Below are 20,805 nucleotides of genomic sequence, written 5' to 3'. Positions count from 1 at the left end.
TGGGGGTCTCCTCAGATATGTGGGGTTCTCTGTGCACTTTCCTGATACTCCGCTCTATAAGCTTGAGTTGCCTTGGTCTCCCCAACTCAAGAAATCTGCCAGGCTCTGCCTGAATTACCCTTCCCTGAGCCACTGTCTGGAAACTCCAAAGTCTGTAAAACGGCGTAGTCATGCAGCTGACAGCCATCTCTTAGGGATCACTGTCTTTTTTTGCCTAATGCCTGGTGTCTTAACAATCACTGTTTTATATATAGATGTTCTTATTTCAAGTGGGAGGGTCAATCTGGCTTCTATTAGTCCATCTTGAAAGAAGAAATATTTTTTTTTTAACTTCTGCCTTGTCAGGGATCCCTTTTAGTTTATGCCTTGTCTAACAGCCAATCTTTGCTTAGTTCCTGATATTGAAAATCTAACTTAACCACTGTTAAGGACAGTACTCATACCATCTACATCTAGCAGCCAGTAAGAGAAGAAAAGAAACTAGTTATGTTTCTTAATTTTTATTCTGTACATTTCCACACAATTCACAATACAGAAAAAGTGTCCAAAAAGTAACTGTAACTAGTCAATTTCATTTTCAGAGATTAGTTCAGTCTCCCAAATTAATTCCGTTGAAAATCTCTGTAGAGCAACACAGTGATCAAGATACTTTATATAAATAGGAAATGCAAGAAAATTAGGGAAAAATACTTTATGACTTTGTTACAAAAAAAACTCCATTCTTCCCTTCCCCACCCCCCCTTCCCACCCCCCCCCCTCCATTTCATATTCTCTGGATCCCACTTCACCTGGAAATAAAACTTCATCAACTTACTGCCACAGCTGCTACTTTTTTGTTGTTGTTTGGATTCCACCTGCTAGCTGGCAGCTTTGCAAAAGCATGGCTCTGGGATGTGATAGGGCAGAATCAGAAATCATGAAAGAGCCCTTTATAATGTGACTGAAACTCTTCATACAGATGTAGACTCTGAGAGTGAACTACCCACAGCCAAGGGTATTCTGGGTGCCTAAGAATCTTTTCCCACTCAGAAATCAAATTCAACGAAATATATTCATTTGTACGGAACTGAGATTGTCCTCTGTTCCTTAACTCTTTACAGGAATGGTTTGCCCCACTTTCAATCAGCTGTGATCCATATTATATTCAGATTCATGGTTGTTACTTAACCATTGGTAATAAATAAATAGTAATTTAAAAAAAAACAGACTAGCTAACCTTTACTGAGACTAATTCAGACTCTACCTTCTTAAAGACATGAGTTGCAAAATATTCTATTGTGCTAGAATATTTTGTCTATGAAAGTTCTGAATCTCATTTCCCAGGATAGCAAGAAACCCACACTTCCCAGCCCACAATCAGGATGTTAGCAAGCATAGAACTGAGTTCTAATCGCATTGGAAATTAGGCATGTGGTCAGAGCCTCAGTCGAACCAATAAGGAATGGAGGGCAGGGAATGAAAAATTGAAGTGTTAATAAAACCCAAAAGGTCAGGAACTATTTGGATTCCTTATACAAGGTGCAGTAAATATCAAAGCTGGATAGCATCTTAAAAATGATAAATCTCACCAACATATCTCACAGGGTTACCCATAAATTTAAAACAAAATATAAGGTAAACCAATTTAGAGCTGTCATCGGTTTATTTTTACAAGTAAAAACAATTTGTAAACATCTCCTATTCTATAATTTTAAGAAGAAAGGTTATATGTAACCCCCAAAATAAAAAAAAAAGTTAGCCTTTGAATTTCTAAGGATTGAATATATTTAGACTTATGAAAAAACCCTAAGTCGTCCTTATTTCTCTCAAATTTTACCATAGAACATCACAAATCTGTGGACAGGTCTAACCTCCTATGAGCACGTAGAGAAAGTCCTTCAACAAACAACCCAGTCCTGAGGAAAGCTCTATTAGAGTTCTATTATAGGAACTCTCTCCTCCCCTAAATTCCACACATAATTCTTCTAAGCTGCATAGATTGAAAATTTCATGATATTCCTTGAAGCCACTTTGAACAAGTTAATCTTTTTCTACATCTTCTGAATTTGCTTTTCATGAGGATCAAAGTTTGCTGAGGGTATATATTATTTATGTGTGGGTTGTCATGGCAATTTGTGTGAAGACTGGAGCCTTATTATTGTACTACTCTTGAGAATCTTTTTTGCTCATATCTCTGTTCTTCCTTTACCTTCAGGGGCAAGAGGTGGGGGAGAAGGTGGAGTGGGAGCATTTTCTGAGCAAGAATCCAGATAAAAGTCCATTTTTTAAGACTATCTCAATGGTGCCTTCCATCAAGCCAACCTGAAATCTAGGAACTCAGGTCTTATTATGGAAGAAAGGGAGGACAGGCAATTAAAACTATAGTCCACAGGACCCGTGGGTGGCTCAGTCAGTTAAGCATGGGACTCTTGGTTCAACTGGAGTCGTGATCTCATGGGTTGTGGGACTGAGCCCCACATCAGGCTCCTCACTCAGCAGGGAGTCTGCTTGAAAGATTCTCTCCCTCTGCCCCTCCCCCAACTCATGCACGCACGCTCTAAAAATAAATAAATCTTTAAAAAAGATTTAAAAAATGGGCTTAAAAAAACTATAGTCCACAAACATTATAGCAACACTAGTCTAGTGATATAAGATTAAGTCCTACTTAATGGCAATAAGTTATAAAAACTGTCTCTATGCCTCTTTACCAGAAAATAGAGATCTTCTGCCCCTTCTCCAAGCCCCAGCCACAACCACATACCCCAAACAACAAATGGGTAGAAAGTAGGAAAATGAGCACTAGATCCTTTTTTTTTCTCTTTAATTATTGAACCTGTGACTGTTCTGCCTTAGTAGAAACATATTTTACTCAAGAGATTTGGAAATTGGCTAGCAACAGACAAAGAGAGTTATGTGTGTGTATGTGTGTGTGTGTGTGAGTGTGCACGCACGTGCAAACGTGCAGGTGTGTATGTAAGCAAAGCAAATTGTTTTAGGGTCATGAAATACCTGCTTCTCAATGATCTGGGATATATTTGCAATGACCAGTGTTTTTACAAAAAAGCTTTAATTGCCATCTACATGGCAGGAACCTAGAGAGGCTTAGGGTTCTAAATGAGTTCTGCTTGAATCCAAAAATCACAGAAATCCAAAACTAGAAAATATCACAGAAGTCTTTTAGTCTAAGCATCCTCACAGTTAAGGAAGGGCTTTTTCCTGTTCCCTCATTTGGTTGTTTAATTTTCACTGAAATACTAGAAAAAACCCTAGCTACAGTAAGTCACTTTGTTTTTCAGAAAACCCCATCCATTTTTCTGGATGTAATGTTTAGGAAAAAAAGAAATCCTTCTAGAAGTAATAAAGCCACCTCCTTTTCATTTCTGTTCTGAACTCTTCTGTCTTTGCTTTCTTCTGCAAATTGTCTGCCCTAGAGAACCTAAATCTCACCATTCTACTTCACCCGTCTCCTCCAAACATTTCTGTTCCTGATCTAACTTTGTCCTCTTTCAAGATCAAACATCCTTCTTCTACATAGTCACTGATCTGTCCGCCGAGGTGCCTTATAAAAGATGAAAGCAGGAATTGAAGAATCTCTCTGGTCTGTTTATTCTTCCCATATCAAGGTCAACAGAACTTCCCACAGGTGTATCAGACCTCTGTGTACGTGACAGTAGGACAGACATAGCTTTGCATGCCCACCTGCTTAGAGCAAAGAGGTCTTGAATGGCAAGCCCATTTTCAACACTTTTTGGTACAGAATTCCAAAATATCGTTCCAATAGAGACTTCCAAGGAGAGAGGACAATACTAACATTTTTAAATGTTGAGACTCATAGAGAAACCAGGAAGTCATCCTCAGTATTAGCTTCTCGTGAAATGCCCCCCAGCACCAAAACATTTGACCTTTTTCCCCTTGAACTTTGCCCAACCTGATAAGCTTCTGATAGCAAAAACTCTGATTTTTAACTTCATATTTTCCCTCAGTTCTACCCAACTCTTATTGTGGGATGCTAAGTCATTATCTTTTCAAGGAGGCACCTTCTAAATTATGGAAATCTGCATGATGTAAAACAGCAGTGAAGGCTAGGGTGGGAAACTGTTTACTTAGCAAACATCTACCGTGGATGTGTTAGTCTGCAATATGTAGAGATGTCAGTTCTGACGGCAGTTCTACCATTTACTATATGAATCTGCACAAGTTGAATACAGTGTGTTGAGATTTGGTTTATTCATCTAAAATGATCTGCACGATCCACCTCATGGGTTTGTACCGAAGTTCAAAGCTGTCACAAGGGCATCGAAATGTTAAAACACTAAAATTTTAAAAATTACTGAAATTGTAATAAACAGTATAATAACAGTAAGCAGTATACATTTGAGGTGTTTAAACTATTTTCTATTGAAAGCTATATGTGTTTCACTAAAAGATTGAGAAACAAGATCGTTTCAGTTGTTCCCACCACGAAGGGATCCCTTTCAGATGCCATTTGGCTCAAAATATGAAAACTCTGGAAAACGTTCAGAATCATCACTTATCTCCATGGGTGAGTGCTCCCTAGCAGTTATCATGTCTGCAGCAGAAGCAAAGCCATTTTCCATGATTGTCTTTTGTGTCTGTTACTTGGATCCCAAATACCTTTTAGGCAAAATTTTCTTCTGTGGTTATAGTAGATTACATTTAATTGTGAGAAAACCAATTTCCAATATGACTTAAGAATGCCTAAGAAGAGTCATCAAAATCCGTGATGCTTCCAGAAGCATTTTGGAGTAAGTTAGACCCCTTAGTATGTTTGCTTTGCACTAGCTCTTAAATTCAGGCTTAGTTGGTTTAAAATTTTTTTAATGATAACCAAAAGTAATTCTCTCCCAGATTTTTCCTCTCAATGTGGTGTTTTAAAGATTAAAAATCAAGATTTTCAAAAATTTAAAAAATGAAGTTCTGCCATTCATCATTTAAAAAAAAAAAAAAACTTCAAAAACTCACAGCATCTGGTTCCAGCCCCTTGGATAAAGGTCCCTAATCACAGCATCCTTCCAGGTGGTCAGGAAGCCCCTGTTCAAACAGTCCCATGGGCTGAACACATGGAATTCTGTAAGGGTGCCCACTCCACTCTTGGACAATATTTATACTTCATTGTTGTATTCAGTCAAAACCCACTGCAAATTTTGCCTATTGCTTCTAGTTTCGTCCTTGAGAAATAGCATGAGTTTTAGCTCTCATTTGAGTCATATTTCTGTCTCATCTTAAAGTCTTGGTTGCAAATACCTTTTGAAGAACAGGACCAAGACTCTTAGGAAAAAGAAATGCAAAATATCACTTCTTTCATATTCATATTCTCATTTCATATTTCATAGAGCCCAAACATTGCTGGCTGAAGAGTGACTGGCACGATAAAGGCCTGATGGATTCCCCAGTGCACGCTTCCCTGGTACCATGTGCATTTCCCCTAGGTTGCCAGCTCTGTGAAGTCAAGAGTTTTGGCTCTTGCATTCATTCTTAGATCCTTAGCATGCTGCCTGCATCAGAATAAGGGATAAAATTTTTTTAATATAAATGATTAAATATATGAATGTATGCTTGACTCATGAACATATGATTGCATGCAGAATGCCTGAATACATATATAGACTCTGGAATCTGTCTACCATGAGGATACCATTCAATATTCAAATTTCTACTTTAAACGACAATGCTTCAACAGCCTAAGAATTATTTTTTTCTGCTTTCTTTTTGGGACCAGGTCCGTGCTATGTGTCCTGGGAGAGCAGGTTTTCCGAGGGCACTCCTCCTTGCTTAGTTCCTATTTTTAGGCTTCTCAGTAAACTGTGGGGAGACAGCCCAAAACCCACGGATGGCCACTAGGGGTATAACACGTATCTAATCCAGTTCATCTAGGTGACTTAGGGGAGTACATGGTTTACGTCACCGGATGTGGAAGAAGCTGCCATGATTGTGGACACCCACGGTGGAACTGAGACAGACGTGTGCTAAACCTCTATGGCAGATGGCTTCTCAGAATAAGGCATGTTGTAGCTCTGTAAGATGATCAAAGTCAGTGGACATCTATTTGTCCTTCAGGCAAAATGGATACTTGTCCCAGAGGGTAATTTCATTCTGATCTGTTCTGAGCAGAATACCTGCAGAAGATTTGGGTGTCTGTATGACAAAATGACTGAAGGTGGTGGCCAAAAGTCCAGGAGGACTCTTGTCATGGTCAGAAACTGGAGGGACTAGAGATGAGTCAAGACCAGGACACAGAAAGGGACGGGGCCAAAGTCCATCTGAGAGACCAGACAGAGAAAAAAACTACAGTAATCAGCTGAATATGGAATTCAGAGAATGAGAAAGTAGACAGATTCAGAGAAGGTTCTAATGAGACCTGGGCAGAAATGATTTTATACAAATAAATGTTAAAAATCAGTTAGAAAAGCCTCTCATTTAATAGATGTTCTACTTTTTTCTTACCTGAACTGAAAATAATCCATTTAAGTAGAGCAATTAGTTTTATTTGATGGCTATGATGCATCATTTCAACAATGATCCATCTTATTTTTAAACAGCATAACTGAATAAAAGATGGTGCTGTTTTCAGTGATTTTCATGAGCTACTCCTACTGGAAGGAAGCCAAGCTCCTCAGACCCCAGCCCATACCCAAGTTCCTACACCTTCCTGGCAGCAGCTTGCCCTCATTAAATATCATTAGGCAATGTATGGAGTGTTAGCCCTGCAAACTCAGCCTTGTAAAGTGGAATGAGCATGACAGAGAAAGAAATTTTCCATCTGTGATCCAAAAACAGCACAGACAAGTCTCTGGGCTCAGGTAGGTCTCATGCTTCATGGAAGGTAACATAAAAAATTATAAGACCTCTTGGTCATGGATTTTATGACACAGGCAATAGCAAAAGCCATGTGTAATTGGAGTGGCTGCAATAAGAGAACTGAGCTTAGCAGCAGTAAAAACAACAAAGAATAAATGAAGAATTCCTGTTAGCTTGTCTTTGCCTGTTGGTGTTAACTATACATAGAGAGATGATTAGCATGCTTCTAAAATGTTTTGTCTACTGGAAACCTATGCAATAATGTATGTATAGTATATATATATATTATATATTTGTATATTATGTATACAAATAAATACATTTCTATATGTGTGTGTGTGGGGGGGCTGTGTGCACAGAGTCTTTCTGACATAACATACAAGCAACAATGCTGATCAGTGTTAACACTGTTTATCTCTGGGGTGTGGGACTCAGGCCACTACATGAGCACAGAGGAACATCTTGGCCTTGCCTGTGATTCTCATCTGTGCTATTAGAACTTTTTTTTTTTTAATAAAAAGCATGTCCTATCTTTATGATAAAAAAAAAAAACTAAACATGTGAAATAAAATTGACATGTAAAAAAATAAAACTGCTGCCCCACATATTATAAAACATGGATATTACGAGAAGTCTAGGAAATACATTTCAGAAATCCTTTAGGCAAAGAAATGGTTACAAGGTCCAAATGCAAACTGCCTGTTGAGTATCTCCCAATGTAAACACATCGGCCTAATTGCTAAGGCCAGCTACTACAATGGGCTAGGGGGGGCTGTCACTAATGTCATGGCTGTGCACTTGCCAGCTAAATTCTCTTCTTCAGAAATTGCATGGGTTTTAGGTTATAGCCTCCATAGAGGTAACCAGAACTCTCAAAGTGAGATTTGCGGCCATGGTATTTATTTCCTTCTTGGCTTCTGTTTTTTTTTTTTTGTTGTTGTTGTTGTTTTTAATCAGTCCTTGAATGTGATAAAGCACAGCTTAACTAGGTGAAGCTGGGTTCTAAACTGGGTTCTATTTCATTAAATGTGTACTCCTGGAATATAGGGCTCCGAAAATGACTACCTTTAAGGTTCTCTCATGTGGTCTTGTAATAACTCTCCATTTCTCATACCCCTCCCTGTCAACCAAACCCACAAATGGAATGCCCATGAGGGGCTCTTCTGAGCCAAACACAGAGGATTGGCAGCTAAGCCAGCCATGCTCCAGTACTGTCCCGGGAGGTTTTGTAGAAAATGGTATTTCTGTGAGTATACAGTGTCATGTCTTTTAAATTAAACGTTTGTGGGTTTACAGATCCAGACCAGGGCCAGACCATTGGCTTCTACCCTTTCTGATGGCCCATTAAAGGGGAGACTCTATACTTGAGCTGAGCTGGAAACTCTTGGAGCATACGGCCTCAGCTCTTTCTGAAGGCCAGGACTGTCCCATGCAGTGATCAATTTTAAAAAATGCTACAGGAGGTAGGTTTAATATTGAATCCATTAAATATGTAACTGTTCCGTTCATTTTTGATGTCCTTTCCTCGGAAAACCCAAGTCCTGAGGGTGTTTGCTTTTTCAAAGAGATATTTGCTTGTTGTACATAGTTTCCCATCCATAATGTAGGACTTTTTTTGGCTTGGAATGATTTCCAAATGTACCAGAACCCCTATAGTAGTCATTACCTTATCTATTTTCATACCAGGAATTTACTTGTGACTTCAGTTGGACCTATTTAAATTGGCCTGTAGCCATCTATACCCTAAGTTTTCTCTGGGCTGCTTTGAAGCATCACAAAGAAATATGAGATGGTAGTTGGTGAAAATAGTCCTTTATCCCAGAAATGGCAGCTGGGTAACTGACTGTGTGGCCAACTGTTTGGCTTAATCTAGGGGATGGAAGGCACCATTCAAAGCCAGATTCCAGTCTGTTTTAAGGATTATATTTCTGTCATCACAACATCTCTTTGACAGTCCCACCAACTGAAAAACTCCCAGATGAAGCCCAGTGATTAAATTCTCCTGGAGCCTATTTTTTCCAGTTTCTGGAAACAATATACTACCCTCCTCCTTACCTCCCCATAAAACCCAACAGGTAATTCCATTTCTAAGACTGATAGATGGAAATAGATTACTCATAACCAACCTATTCTCCCCCCACTGGAAATAACACCAATAGTTTGATTTTGAAAAGGCTAAAGAGATGCTTCATCCCCACCCACAGAGAAGCTATTCCTCCTTAATACAGTACTCATATCTGTCCTCTCAAAATGATAGGTGACCAAAATGCAATTCAGGTAAGCAGTGCGTCACCACTGGACCTTTAAAGTAAATGCAGAAATACGATCATTTATGTGTTCACATGCAGAGACACCAGGGAAGCACTTTGCTTGTGTCTAAGAGCAAAATGGAAGAAAGCTCAGAAGACCTCAGCTTTAGTCTGAAACAACTTTGGATCACCCACTTGTGTTTCTGACTCCTACCCACGTCAAGTAGGCCTCTTCACTGAAAGTTAGGAGCCTTTTCCTCCTGCTCTTTTAGTTATCACAGAGTCCCTACTGGAGGGACCTGTAAGTACCAACTGATCCGTGGCCGGATTCGAAGTCATAATTCCAACGCCAGAGACACATTTCTGGCTCAGCTCCCACAGTGGTTTTGTACTAAGAATTTCCTGGTAGGGGGAAACGAAGAAAAGAATAGATTAGACAACCCCGTATGTAAGAAGTGGGGTTACAGTGCTATCAGGTATAATCTTGGGACCTGACAAGTAAAAGGTGAGACGTCCATCGGGAAGATCCAGCCGTCCTGGAAATCCAGCAGTGGAACTCATAAAACAAGGCTTTGTCCTTGGGACAAGGCTTACTCGGGGTAGTGAAAACCAAACACTTAGAAGGGAAACCTAAAATGGGCCCCCTCTCACCACTACACCCAAGAGTCTCTACTTATTAGCCTCTGTGCAACATGCCCACAACTGTTTTCTTGCTTAAGTGAGTTATTTTGACATATGTTGCTGCTTTTGCCTTGGCTGTTTTATTTCAAGTCAGTTAGTCTGCTTTCTATTATCACTAGAGAAAGTCTGGAAGGGAACGCAGTCACAGTGCTCCATTTCCTGGAACCACAGTCCCCACACGTGGTTTTCTGCTCAGCACCTTCAACCGCACTTAAAATCCAGCGGTTCCGCCAAACCAGCCGTGGGCCTTCGTTCAATCCTGTGCTGGCCTCTTATCGTCTACATCGCAGCAAAAGGCAAAGATGGCTACACGTAGGCAGTACGGGGCTGTGCAAACAGCCCCAGCTGAACCAGTGCTTCATGGCTATCAGCAACAGCCCCGCCCCCAGGGCCGGGCCCTGGGTCCCCTCCCATGCCACCTCACCATACCGCAGAGGTACAGCACACAAGTTGACATTATCCACGTGGCACGTCCCAGCTCCTACAGAATGACAAGGGATGAGGGAGGAGGGCAGTGGAGACATGCAGACGGTCACTAATAGTCTCTGCATATTTCATCTTGGAAACAGAAGCAGCTTTACAGTTGTGTTTCTGCGGGACATCCAGAGGGTTTTCAGAGACCTCCAGAGTGCCTTGTGGTCTTCAAAGACTGAATGTAGAGAGAGCAGATCGTATTTACTTTTTTTTTTTTTTGAATGATGGGTAGTTGCAGTAGAATTGTGGGGTACAGAGGAGTCGTGAATGCATAGGGGGAGGAGGGAGCAGTGCCATTTGTACGAACATCCTTTGAATCTCGAAAATAAATTATACAGGTGAACACAGAAGTTCATGCTACTTGCTGGAAGCAATAAGGATCAAATTATGTGGAATGTGTATTCCACAAATCTCCAGGTACCCTGCCTCTTCCTCAGAGGGCTATCGTGTTCTGTTGGACATCCTGGTAGCCCTTAATAACTGGTGGCATGGTCTCAGATAGATTCTTGCAGAGAGAGACAGATTTGTGGATTCCATCAGCTTCTTCCAGGGGAGCTGCCCGATTGCCGGGAGGGCACAGGTGATGCGCTTGCTTAGGTTCTCTTTGCAATCTACCAGGGTCAAACAGCAGTTTCCAGGTCCTCATGGCCAATGATCTTATAGTTCTGGCGGCTTTCTAGGTATGCAGCCAAATCTGGGTCTCCAGCCTGCTGTGCTCTGTCTTGAGGTGTCTTCCCCTAAAGGTGACAGTGGGAAGGAAGGAGACACAAATACGTGGAATGAGATTTATTTTTTTTTAAATCATGGGGGTATTCAAAGATTACTCCCCAAAGGATTTTTCCATGCTTATGGTTTTAGAGTTGACAAGACACTTTCAAATCTATTGTCACATTAAACCCATGAGGTAGGTAAGTTCGAGAGAAAGACACGATCACTTGACAGGTGGGGCTGAGGAAAAGGGGGTTCGGAGTAACAGCTGAGGAAAAGGGGGTTCAGAGTAACAGCAGGAAAGAGTGTGGCACAGTGAGTTTGGGAACCCCAATTCTTTCTGGGAGAAGGGGGATAGAAATCACTGAAGAGAAAAGTAGGAAGTAGGCTTTCAGATGCCCGATGCCAGACTCTTCCTATTACACTAAACACTAAACTCTGGGAAGCAGCAAGCAGAAAATGAGAGTACCGGATGGTTGTAAATGATCTAAAGATGTTTCTTTGCTGGTTTCAAAGTCTTCAGTTAAGTTCTCCCAATTCAGAACTATCTCATCTCTCCAAAAAGTGAGTTAATTTCTGACTACAAAAGTGATGGATGTTGATTAGATAAACTTGGAAAAGCACAAAAGTGTAAGGAAGAAAATAAAAATCACCAATAATTCCTATACTACACTAAGATAACTGCTGTCAACCTTCCACAGAGTAGCTATTTTGCCTTTTTTTATGGCTCTACACATAACAATTTTTGTAAATAGAAAACCATACTACGGGGCACCTGGTTGGCTCAGTCAGTTAAATGTCTGACTTCTGATTTCAGCTCAGGTCATGATCTCAGGGTCATGAGATCGAGCCCCATGTTGGGCTCCATGATGAGTGTGGAGTCTGCTTAAGATTCTCTCTTTCCTTCTCCCTCTGCCCCTCCCCCTGTTTGCATTCTCTCTGTCTCTCTCTCAAAAAAAAAAAAAGTCTAAAAAAAACCCATACTCTGTTTACATACTATTATATCACACACTTTTTCACTTAACATGTCAAACCTTTATGTCATTCAATGTTCTTCTACATCATCTTAAAGGACTGTATCATTTCTTGCAGCCTACTATAATGCCATATGCATGTTTATACACACACATGATATTTTTGGAATAAGGTCAACGAATAGATTCGGTAGTAGAAGGAAGGAAGGTCTCCATTCTTTTGAATGCATATAAATATTACGTAATGCTCCTTGAAACTTCTAATTTTTGTTCAGGGATAATGGCTTTATCTATTTAAAAAGTAATATAAGGGGCGCCTGGGTGGCTCAGTCGATTAAGCGGCTGTCTTCAGCTCAGGTCATGATCCCACAGTCCTGGGATCAAGCTCCACGTCGAGCCGCACATTGGGCTCCTTGCTCAGTGGGGAGTCCGCTTCTCCCTCTCCCACTCCCCCTGCTTGTGTTCCCTCTCTCGCTGTGTCTCTCTCTGTCAAATAAATAAATAAAATCTTAAAAAAATAATAAAAAAATAAAAAGTGATATTAAATTCAAAAAGATGGAGGCATGAACATTGTACCAAAGAAATAGCTCCATGTATAAATGCACGCGAGTTTTACGAAAATTGCTGAAGGCTTCTCAGCCTCCATCTGAGTCACTGCAATGGAGAGTGTCAAGCTCAACTAAGCCTGTAGCTTACAAGGGTATGTGGGTAGAGAATAAAAGGAAAGTAACAGTGGCTCTGGATTCTTTCTAAAATTTTACTTATTTATCTGGGATTTAATATTGAACCACTAGCTTAAAGTTCCTATATAAGTTTTTCCAACTTGTTTATAGTATTAGTAGATTATCTGATCTTCAATATTAATGAGGTTGGAATTACTAGCTTCCAAGTATTCAGAGAGGTGGACTGGAGTGGCCCTTGAGTTGATTTTTAAAGGAACTGTTCTCATCAAGAGAAATTCTCAAGATATTGCTTCTCCCCCCCGCAAAAAAAAAATCTAGGAAAAGATCCAGTCATAATTATCATGTTCTGCTTTAACTTAGCATAAAATTACAAAATGGGAAAATTAACAGGTCTCCCAAAAGGATGAAGCATAGACTATTTCATACAGTAAGACCTCTAGAACACAATGTTGGGGGAACATAAGCATTCTATAATAGCATGAATAGTATGACTTCACCGACTAAAAAAAAAAAAAATGAGAGAGAAAAACAGGCATACCTACATGTGAAGAGAGATTGTTAAAATTTTAATAGTATATAGGTCTAGAGTGTGAGATTTCTAGTGATTTTTATCTTTGAAGAATATCTTTGCATTGCTTGAGTTTTCTATATAAGAATGCACTGTATTTATAATCATAAAATTAATGAAGCTGTGTTTTGAAAAAAAAGCACACACATACATAACACAAAAGAGGAAGCAATCTCAAGGCATGTTGAGCCCATTTATCTGATTCAGAAACTTAGAAAGATAAAAAAGAGCAATCTGCTCAGGGGCCAGGTCTCCTGCCCAGTCTTTTGTTTGTCTCTTTCAGGTTGCTCCTCCTTTTCTTTTGATTTCCTGAGGTGAGTGTGAGAGCAGTCTTTTGTGTGGTCAATAGGCAACTGCCACGCTGGAGTGTGAGTTGGCCCCAGACAAGCCAAACCTACCTGAAATCGAGACCTCCCCTGATCCTGTCTATAGGGTTTGTGTTCCTCCATCGAATTACACGACGAAGAGTTTAAGCGCAAATATCATCTGGGAAGAATATCACATGGAGCACTTATCTGCCACTTGAAATCCTATACCCACTTAGCTAACCAGGTGACAGACCAGCTTAACATGTCCCACAGCCCTAGGGAGGAGGAACCCAGGTGGCCAGGGTCCTCCGTCGGAGAGCAGGGATCCGGTGGGCTGCAGGGGCATGGAGAATCACGCAACGCAGCTGGCTCAGAACTGGGGTCAAAGGAAAAGAGGTCCACACAGGAGATAAAGTTATTTTATGGCACTCACTGCAGTTTGAGGAACCCCCAGGGTGAAAACTGCACATAAGCAGTTGCTCATCCCTTAAAGAGGTCTCATGGGGAATATGTCTGTGTTCCTTGGCTACATTCATCAGCCCCAAACTTAGGCTATTCAGTGCCTTAGCTTAATGAAACCCTCATCTCTATATTAAAATTCTTCTCTGCAACCCTCTACAGTTAAACGGTTTGTCCTTAGCACCTACCCAGGGCTGCTCAGGCTCCCCTGCGGCACCGAGGTATTAACCGTCTTCCACCCCCCTCCACCCCGCCCTTCCCTTCTCCTGGGCTGCAGTCCCCAGGCTGCACCACTGAGCTACACCTCTTCCTTTGCTCCAGCTTTCAGCCCTTTCCTCGGTGCTCTCTGTAAATGAACAATTCACAGTGCAGCCTGATCTCAGGTCTCCTGAACGGAGTTTCTCCTGATGCCTGACCTCTACCTGTTGGCATCTTTCCGGTCAAGGTCGGCACCGTAGGTCACTCTATCAGTTTCTGGCCTCACCGTCCTCTCCTTAAGACACTAACACACTTTAAAGCCAGATTGACATGCCTTTTGCTGCAGGGGAACCAACCACATTTCAAGTCACGATGCCGTAAGTACCACTGTAAGGCAAAGACATGATCCAAACCATTCAAGAAAAACCCACTTTATGACTTTGTTGCCACACTTCATCCCATTGGATCCAGGGGGGTGTTCTGTCACCACAGGAGAACAACTCATCTGCTGCGCTGGGTGTCAAAAGAGCTAAATTTGGATTTGGGCTCAGCTCCTGGTCTAAGGGTACAGAGCTTTCTTTGGGTTTCAGTTTCCACGTCGATGAGAGAAATTCCCACCCTAACTTCAGGGGTTAACTTTCAGGGAAAAATATAAGAAAATAAGTAGGAAGAAACTTTTAAAAATAAAAAGCCAACGTAAAGGCACCAGATTTAAGGCTGTAACCTCTCCAAGTCCGGGCTGACCATCCTGACAGCGGCGGCTAATCACCCAGGCACCCGTAAACCACAGATCGGAAGCTCCCCTAGATAAAGCCACTGAAGGAGAAATTCCAAAGCAGGCCAATGTCTTCTACGCCTCTCCTAGGGCTTTGAACCTCACCTCCCCGCAACTTGGCTGCTGGCATTCGGCAGGACAACCCCAAAGTCCCAAGGCCAGCACATTCAGAGGTTTATAAAGTCCCATAGGCAAGCACACACCCTTCCCTTTGTGCTTATACATTTAAATTACAGTTGCTCTAAATGAAGCACTTTATTTTTTCCTCCTTTTTTCCAAAGCCCCAGGCACTTCCATAAGCACAGAAAGGATGCCTTTGCCCTGGGCACAAGTGAAGGCAATGGTGCCGGTGATCCTGCCCAGGAGGAGGATGTTTGCACTCACTCATCAGGTTACCTTGGAGTCCGTCTTTCTCAGAGATGCTCCCGCATCCACCAGAAGCTGGCACACGGCCCGGTTCCGCTGGCAGGCAGCCTTGTGCAGGGCGGTCTCACCCCTAAAGCAAAGAGGAAATGGGAAACCACCCATAAAGGAGTTGGGGGCGGGGGCGGGAGTGGGGGCGGGGCTGGAGGCTGCAGGGAGGGGGTGAGGGTAGCTTCCTATCCCTGCTGCTGAGGTTCTGGGCTCATCCGCCTCCTTCTCGATCTGCAGCTGAGATCCGGGCACATTCTGGGGAGGCGGATGAGGGGGTGTCTAAAAATGCCTTCAGTTAGTCATCAACGAACCAGAACTCCAATCGCTGTCTCAACAGTGTTAACTAGGCTGAGTGATTTTGTTTTCAACCACCGACGTTTGATTTAGGTAACACTCCATGGCACTGTTCAACAAACTGATGTGTAGAGATGGGTCTGAGCACGGTGGAATGATTTTCTCTGTGGACACATGTGGGCAGAACATAGGGGCACCGGATCAAGTACACACGGGGCAGGCATGGAAAACCATAGGCCCCTCAGGCACCTCACACAGGTCTTGGCAGACCACCATCTGGCCCTCCGTGGAGTATCTCTGGGGGACTCGGCGTGGAAGGACCAGGTCAACACAAGCCGCCCTACCTACTGATTTCATGCGAATGGCAGGTGGGAGGGTGCGGGCAGCTGCAGAGGACATCTGGGAGAGCTGGGAACACAAGCTCTACCCTGTTGGCCATAGGCCACTCAGTATAGGAAGAGGGCAAAGCAAAGTAGCCATTTCTACCCCCTCTAATGGGCAGTCTAGGGAGGAGGAGGTTTCCATTCTGAGTCCAAAATTGAAAAGATGCTTAATGCCAAGCATGTGGAAAATCAAATGTAGTCCTTAGAACAAACGGGTTCATGACAACTTTGTCAATAGGATGTGGTATGTGGACAAACTCTCTGTCACGACAGTGTCTTCCCTGTCTAGTAAGTCATAACTATAGAACTCTACCCTTTCCACTCAGCTTCCATTCTATTCATTTCTACTTTTCCTCCTCCAGACCTACTTAACTACTCCCCATCCATCTTTATCTCTTTTCAAATGTCTTTGAAGTTTTATAGTGCTTCTTATATGGCTTTCAGGGTGAGACGGTGAGCCTTTCTTTGTTCCTACTTGGGGAGTAGGAGCTATTTTGCTGCCCTAGGAATAAAAATGTTGAAAACAAACATTATCAGTTTGGGGACCACCCGAGAGAAGATGACTTTCTCAACCGGAGTTTCTCTCCTGAACCACAGAACATAAAAATGATTGGATTTACTATAGTCTTAATTCTCCAATGGTTGTATATACCTAGTTCCATTCCAGACCCGGTATAGAGGTTTCATTACAAACAAAGGATTCCGTAGGGTATTAGGACTTAATTTTCTCACAAACCCCAGTTGAGAAAGAGTAAATAAAAAAGGTAAATGTATTTATCTAGACTTCTCAGTAGTCCAAGATGCATCAGTGCAAAACTACCTTGCCTATAGGAAGCTCTAAATGATGACTAGCAATGACTGTGCGTGCAACCATTATTGATTCTTGTCATCAATTTTTATTGTGTAATTTTTGATTTAGAAGATTAGCCCTGCACAGTTATAAATACAATTGAAAGTGAACTTCTTATCACTGACATTTAAATTATCTGCTGTATGCTCTATAGGCTACATTCTTCTCCCAGATATGTTCTAAAGAAAATAATCTAGACTATGTAATGAAAGGAAACACTCACGTTTCGCTGTCTGCCATATCCAATAACTCGGAAGGTCCTAAATAAGAAGGAAAACAAGATGCCATCAAAAATAAGTTCAGAAACTAAAACATTAACAAAAAAATCTATAGTCACAGAATTAAAACACGTTGGAAAGCTGAATAAAGTAGAGTCATTTGGTGCAAGGGATATTAAGACCACCTCCCCTGCTCCACCCCCCCCAAAAGAATGGATTTCTCTATTCCCACTCACCAACCTCCCAACCGCCACCAACCGATATGTGTGGAATGATACAGCCTATGCTTTTAAAGCAGCTTTCAATCAGGTTGAAGACATAAAATTAGTCAGAATAGAATAAGTGAGAAATAACTAAGTGGTTACCTTGGGGGAATGGGGACACTTCAGTGGGCTTTAAGGATTGTTTATCATTCCCCAGAGGCAGGTTGTTTAAGACGGGGTTTTATACTGGATAATTTTAAAGCTACAAGATACCAGAGATATCATCCAGTCCAATATCTATATTTTAGAAACAGAGTAAAATTATATTTTTCATAAAATTTCCCTTCCAAGACCTGGAAGAAATGTTATGCACAGCAAATGATTATAGATGCTTCCTTAGGAACTGAGATGGCTGATGAGTTTGTGCACTGATGATGTTCTATTTGTTCACCAATTAAATCATTCAATCTGCAAACAATGCTTGGAATGACCACCTTTCCACCTTCTGCACCAGTGATTCCTTCCCCAACCCTCCTGTACTCTAATCAGTCTACGGGTATCAGCTGAGACACATTTTCCATAAAGCCCTCTGCAACCCCCACTCCAAATACTGCATTAAATGTCCTGCCTACGTGCCCTCTCATTTTGTACACTAACCCTATGTCCTGTACTTGGGAGGGTAACATAATTTATCATCCAAATTGAGACTGTCCCAGACAGGTGGGGATATGTAATTACTTTAGTGATCATGACATTTAAACCATAATAAAACCACCTGCGGATTTGTCTCTCTCCATAACTAGACTGTGGTAAACCCCCTGGAAGCTGTGGCTTACGCCTTGTTCACCACTACATCCTTCCTTGGTGCCTGGCATAGAGCCTGGTACCAAGCAGATGCTTACATGTTTGGTTGAATTAATGAATAAATGTGCTTGGACATGCCAAACACAGTTCTAGGTATTGAGCATTTTAGTCTTTAAAAATATGATCCTATTGATTTGCTCTCTGTCTTGTTGGATATCATTATAATTGAAAATTTGCTTTTATGATTACTTATTACATAAAAAGAAGAAAGGGGAGAGATTAGGACTTCCCAACCATGAAAGTCACTGGCCAAGAAGATGACTAAGATGCCATGGGACCTTCACAATCCTCTTGGTCATCCAAGAGCTGCCTCCTCTTTCACATCTACTGGCCGTCTAGGCCAGGTGAATCTTCCCTTGCATCCTCTGCCCTATTTGTCTCTCCTCTTTGTCCTATTTGACAAATAGGCTTCCTAATTGGTCTCTGCCTAGAGCATAATTAGCATTCAGAAACAGGTACTAAGAAAAATGAGAAGGTCTCTCATCATTCAGATTTCTAATTCAGCATATTGACTGCTTACTGCCAAGTATTCAACCATGAAAGTTTGCAGTCTTTCACCTGGAACTACCCTTCCTCAATTTGTTCCAGGTTCCATTTCTTCATATCAGCTCAACTGGTAACTGTGCCATCACCCGCCTCTCTCTGGGGCTCTCCCAGCTCAGAGAGCTTCTTCCCTCCACTCTCCCGACCCAGAACAGCCTTCCCTTTTCTAGCCACATACCTAAGTCTGGCCTGTCCTTTAAAGCCCAGTCTGTGACAAGGTCTTCTGAAACGACCAGCTTTGACAGAAAGAATCTATCCCTTCTCTGAACTCCTTCTCTCGTAACACTTACTTGGTTCCACCCTTGTATTATGTATTTGCTTTTCACTCATACGCCTTGTCTCCCTAAATGAATTATACTAAATCCTTGCCGTGTAAGAATATTTATTATTTTTCATTTATTATTTTTCTAGCACCTATCCTACATTAAGGATTCAAAAAGACGTAATGCATTTATTTTTGTTCCTCAGTCTTGTGGTTCTAAGGAAACATGAACGATAATGACCACAACAAACACCCAAAGAAGTGCAAGGCAGTACCATGTAGTGATGGGTACTAGAGCTGAACCTCCTTGCTTCAAAATTCTGGCTCTACCTGCCACTTACTGGATCTTGGGCCAGTTCATTTAATCTCTAGGTCTCTTGATTGCCACGTACATTAGAGAAGGATTGATAATATGTATCTCACAGGATTCTTGTGAGGTTTCATAAGTCAATATAAGTTATAGGCTTAAAATGGGAGCTGGCACGCTACATGCAAGTTTAGATCGGAAGTGTCCTATTCTCTGACTTAAGCAGGTTACGCTAAGTGGCGATGCGGAGCATCAGCTGAGGGAGGAAATGTACTGGGCTCTGCATTTACCTCCATTCACTTTTGAAGCCACTTGTTGACTCAAATGCTATGTCCTGAGAACCAATACTCCAAACCCCTTCAACTGTTGGCAGGGCATTCTCCACAAGGTCAAGAACAAGGACGCTTACAATGTACAGTGGTCCCCAAAGAGAGTGCCTGCCACCTTCAGCCAACCCTTGGAGCCATTCATTTGCAAAGGAATTCCATGAATAGGAGCACCCCAGCCCCACTCCACTCCAGCAGCTCTGTTACCACCATTCACTGCTAAGTGCATTCTTATCTGGGCACCAGAGGCCTCACCCCCTTCCCCCTTCATTCAGCACTCAGAGCTGCACCCACGGTGGGTCCACCAACTCCAGGGTCCATGCCACCATGTAACGAGAGGCTGTGGGACCAGCTACATCAGTGCCAAACCGCCATTGTTTGACACTCTGAACGTGGGGACAAGGAAGAGAAGGGACCTTGTTCCTCAAGGGTCTCACAAGAATCGCCATAAATGCAGCCAACCCAGAACAATGGCAGAGCTGATTATCCAGTTTCTGAGTCAGGCATGCCTGTAGCTGCTTATCACCCTCCCCTTCTCTCCTTTTAATCCTCGGCAGCTGACAGAGGTGAGAGGAAGAGGTGCTGCTCCTAAAATGAGACATTCTTGCTCTTAATTAAAACCTAACAAAACTCCAATTACAGGTTTCAGGAATGGAATGGGCTCTGGAATGATGGACTTAATTAACCCAAACTTTCCTCATCTGCCCATCAATACATATAATCACCAAAGAGCAGAACGTTTTGAACACTGTCAGGCAAATCACCAATGGAGAGGCAAGGGTGGCAGCGAATTGATGACAGGTGGGAGTGTGGAGCTATTTTTAATAGTACAGGTACATTTTCTAGTAATGTTTTAACCTGCTTTAAAATAACTGTGTTTGCATAATGCTGGTGAGAGGGGGTTGCAGAGGAGGAAATAAGAAGAGGCCTGAGTGCCAGGTGCAGCCCAGGAACAGGCTGGAGGTTCCCTCCCTTCCAGTGATCTGCTGGGAGCTCCTTCAATAGTATATTGTGCTGTTTAGTAGTGCTCCGTGCGGGTTAGTAGCATTGATTCTCCAATCTTACAATTTGGAGAAAGGGGGCATGGCCAGAGAGACAAAAAAATAATCCGCCCAGACCTCACAAATTCTCTTTAAAGGAAAAAGTATTTTAAAAAAATAGCATCTATGATTTTTGGAAAGTTAATTTGAGTCTCACTCATAAGGGAGAGCCCAAGAGAAAGAAAAGACGATGGAATTCTTCCAGTTTATATCCATGGTGACTATT

The 20,805-nt window shown here is 41.9% G+C and overlaps 1 protein-coding gene across 2 annotated transcripts in view; it reads right to left on the bottom strand.

Annotated features, from left to right (window-relative positions):
• Positions 1-484: 484 nt before the first annotated feature.
• The window catches only part of DGKI (diacylglycerol kinase iota), a 426,631-nt gene continuing 406,310 nt past the window's right edge, over positions 485-20,805 (bottom strand). For both annotated transcript variants that reach the window (XM_081800028.1, XM_081800027.1), the window contains 3 exons: positions 17,040-17,076; positions 15,272-15,371; positions 485-10,939 (listed from right to left, as the gene is read on the bottom strand). In XM_081800028.1, coding sequence (XP_081656154.1) covers positions 10,823-10,939; positions 15,272-15,371; positions 17,040-17,076 — 254 coding nt within the window. In that variant the 3' untranslated portion in view covers positions 485-10,822. The remainder of the gene's footprint in view (positions 10,940-15,271; positions 15,372-17,039; positions 17,077-20,805) is intronic.

This window comes from Leptonychotes weddellii, chromosome 12 (assembly GCF_054177405.1).
Source record: "Leptonychotes weddellii isolate Sample4059 chromosome 12, ASM5417740v2, whole genome shotgun sequence".
Lineage (NCBI taxonomy): Eukaryota > Metazoa > Chordata > Mammalia > Carnivora > Phocidae > Leptonychotes > Leptonychotes weddellii.
The sequence above is the reverse complement of the archived record's forward strand: the minus strand, read 5'-3'. Positions and strand labels throughout refer to the sequence as shown.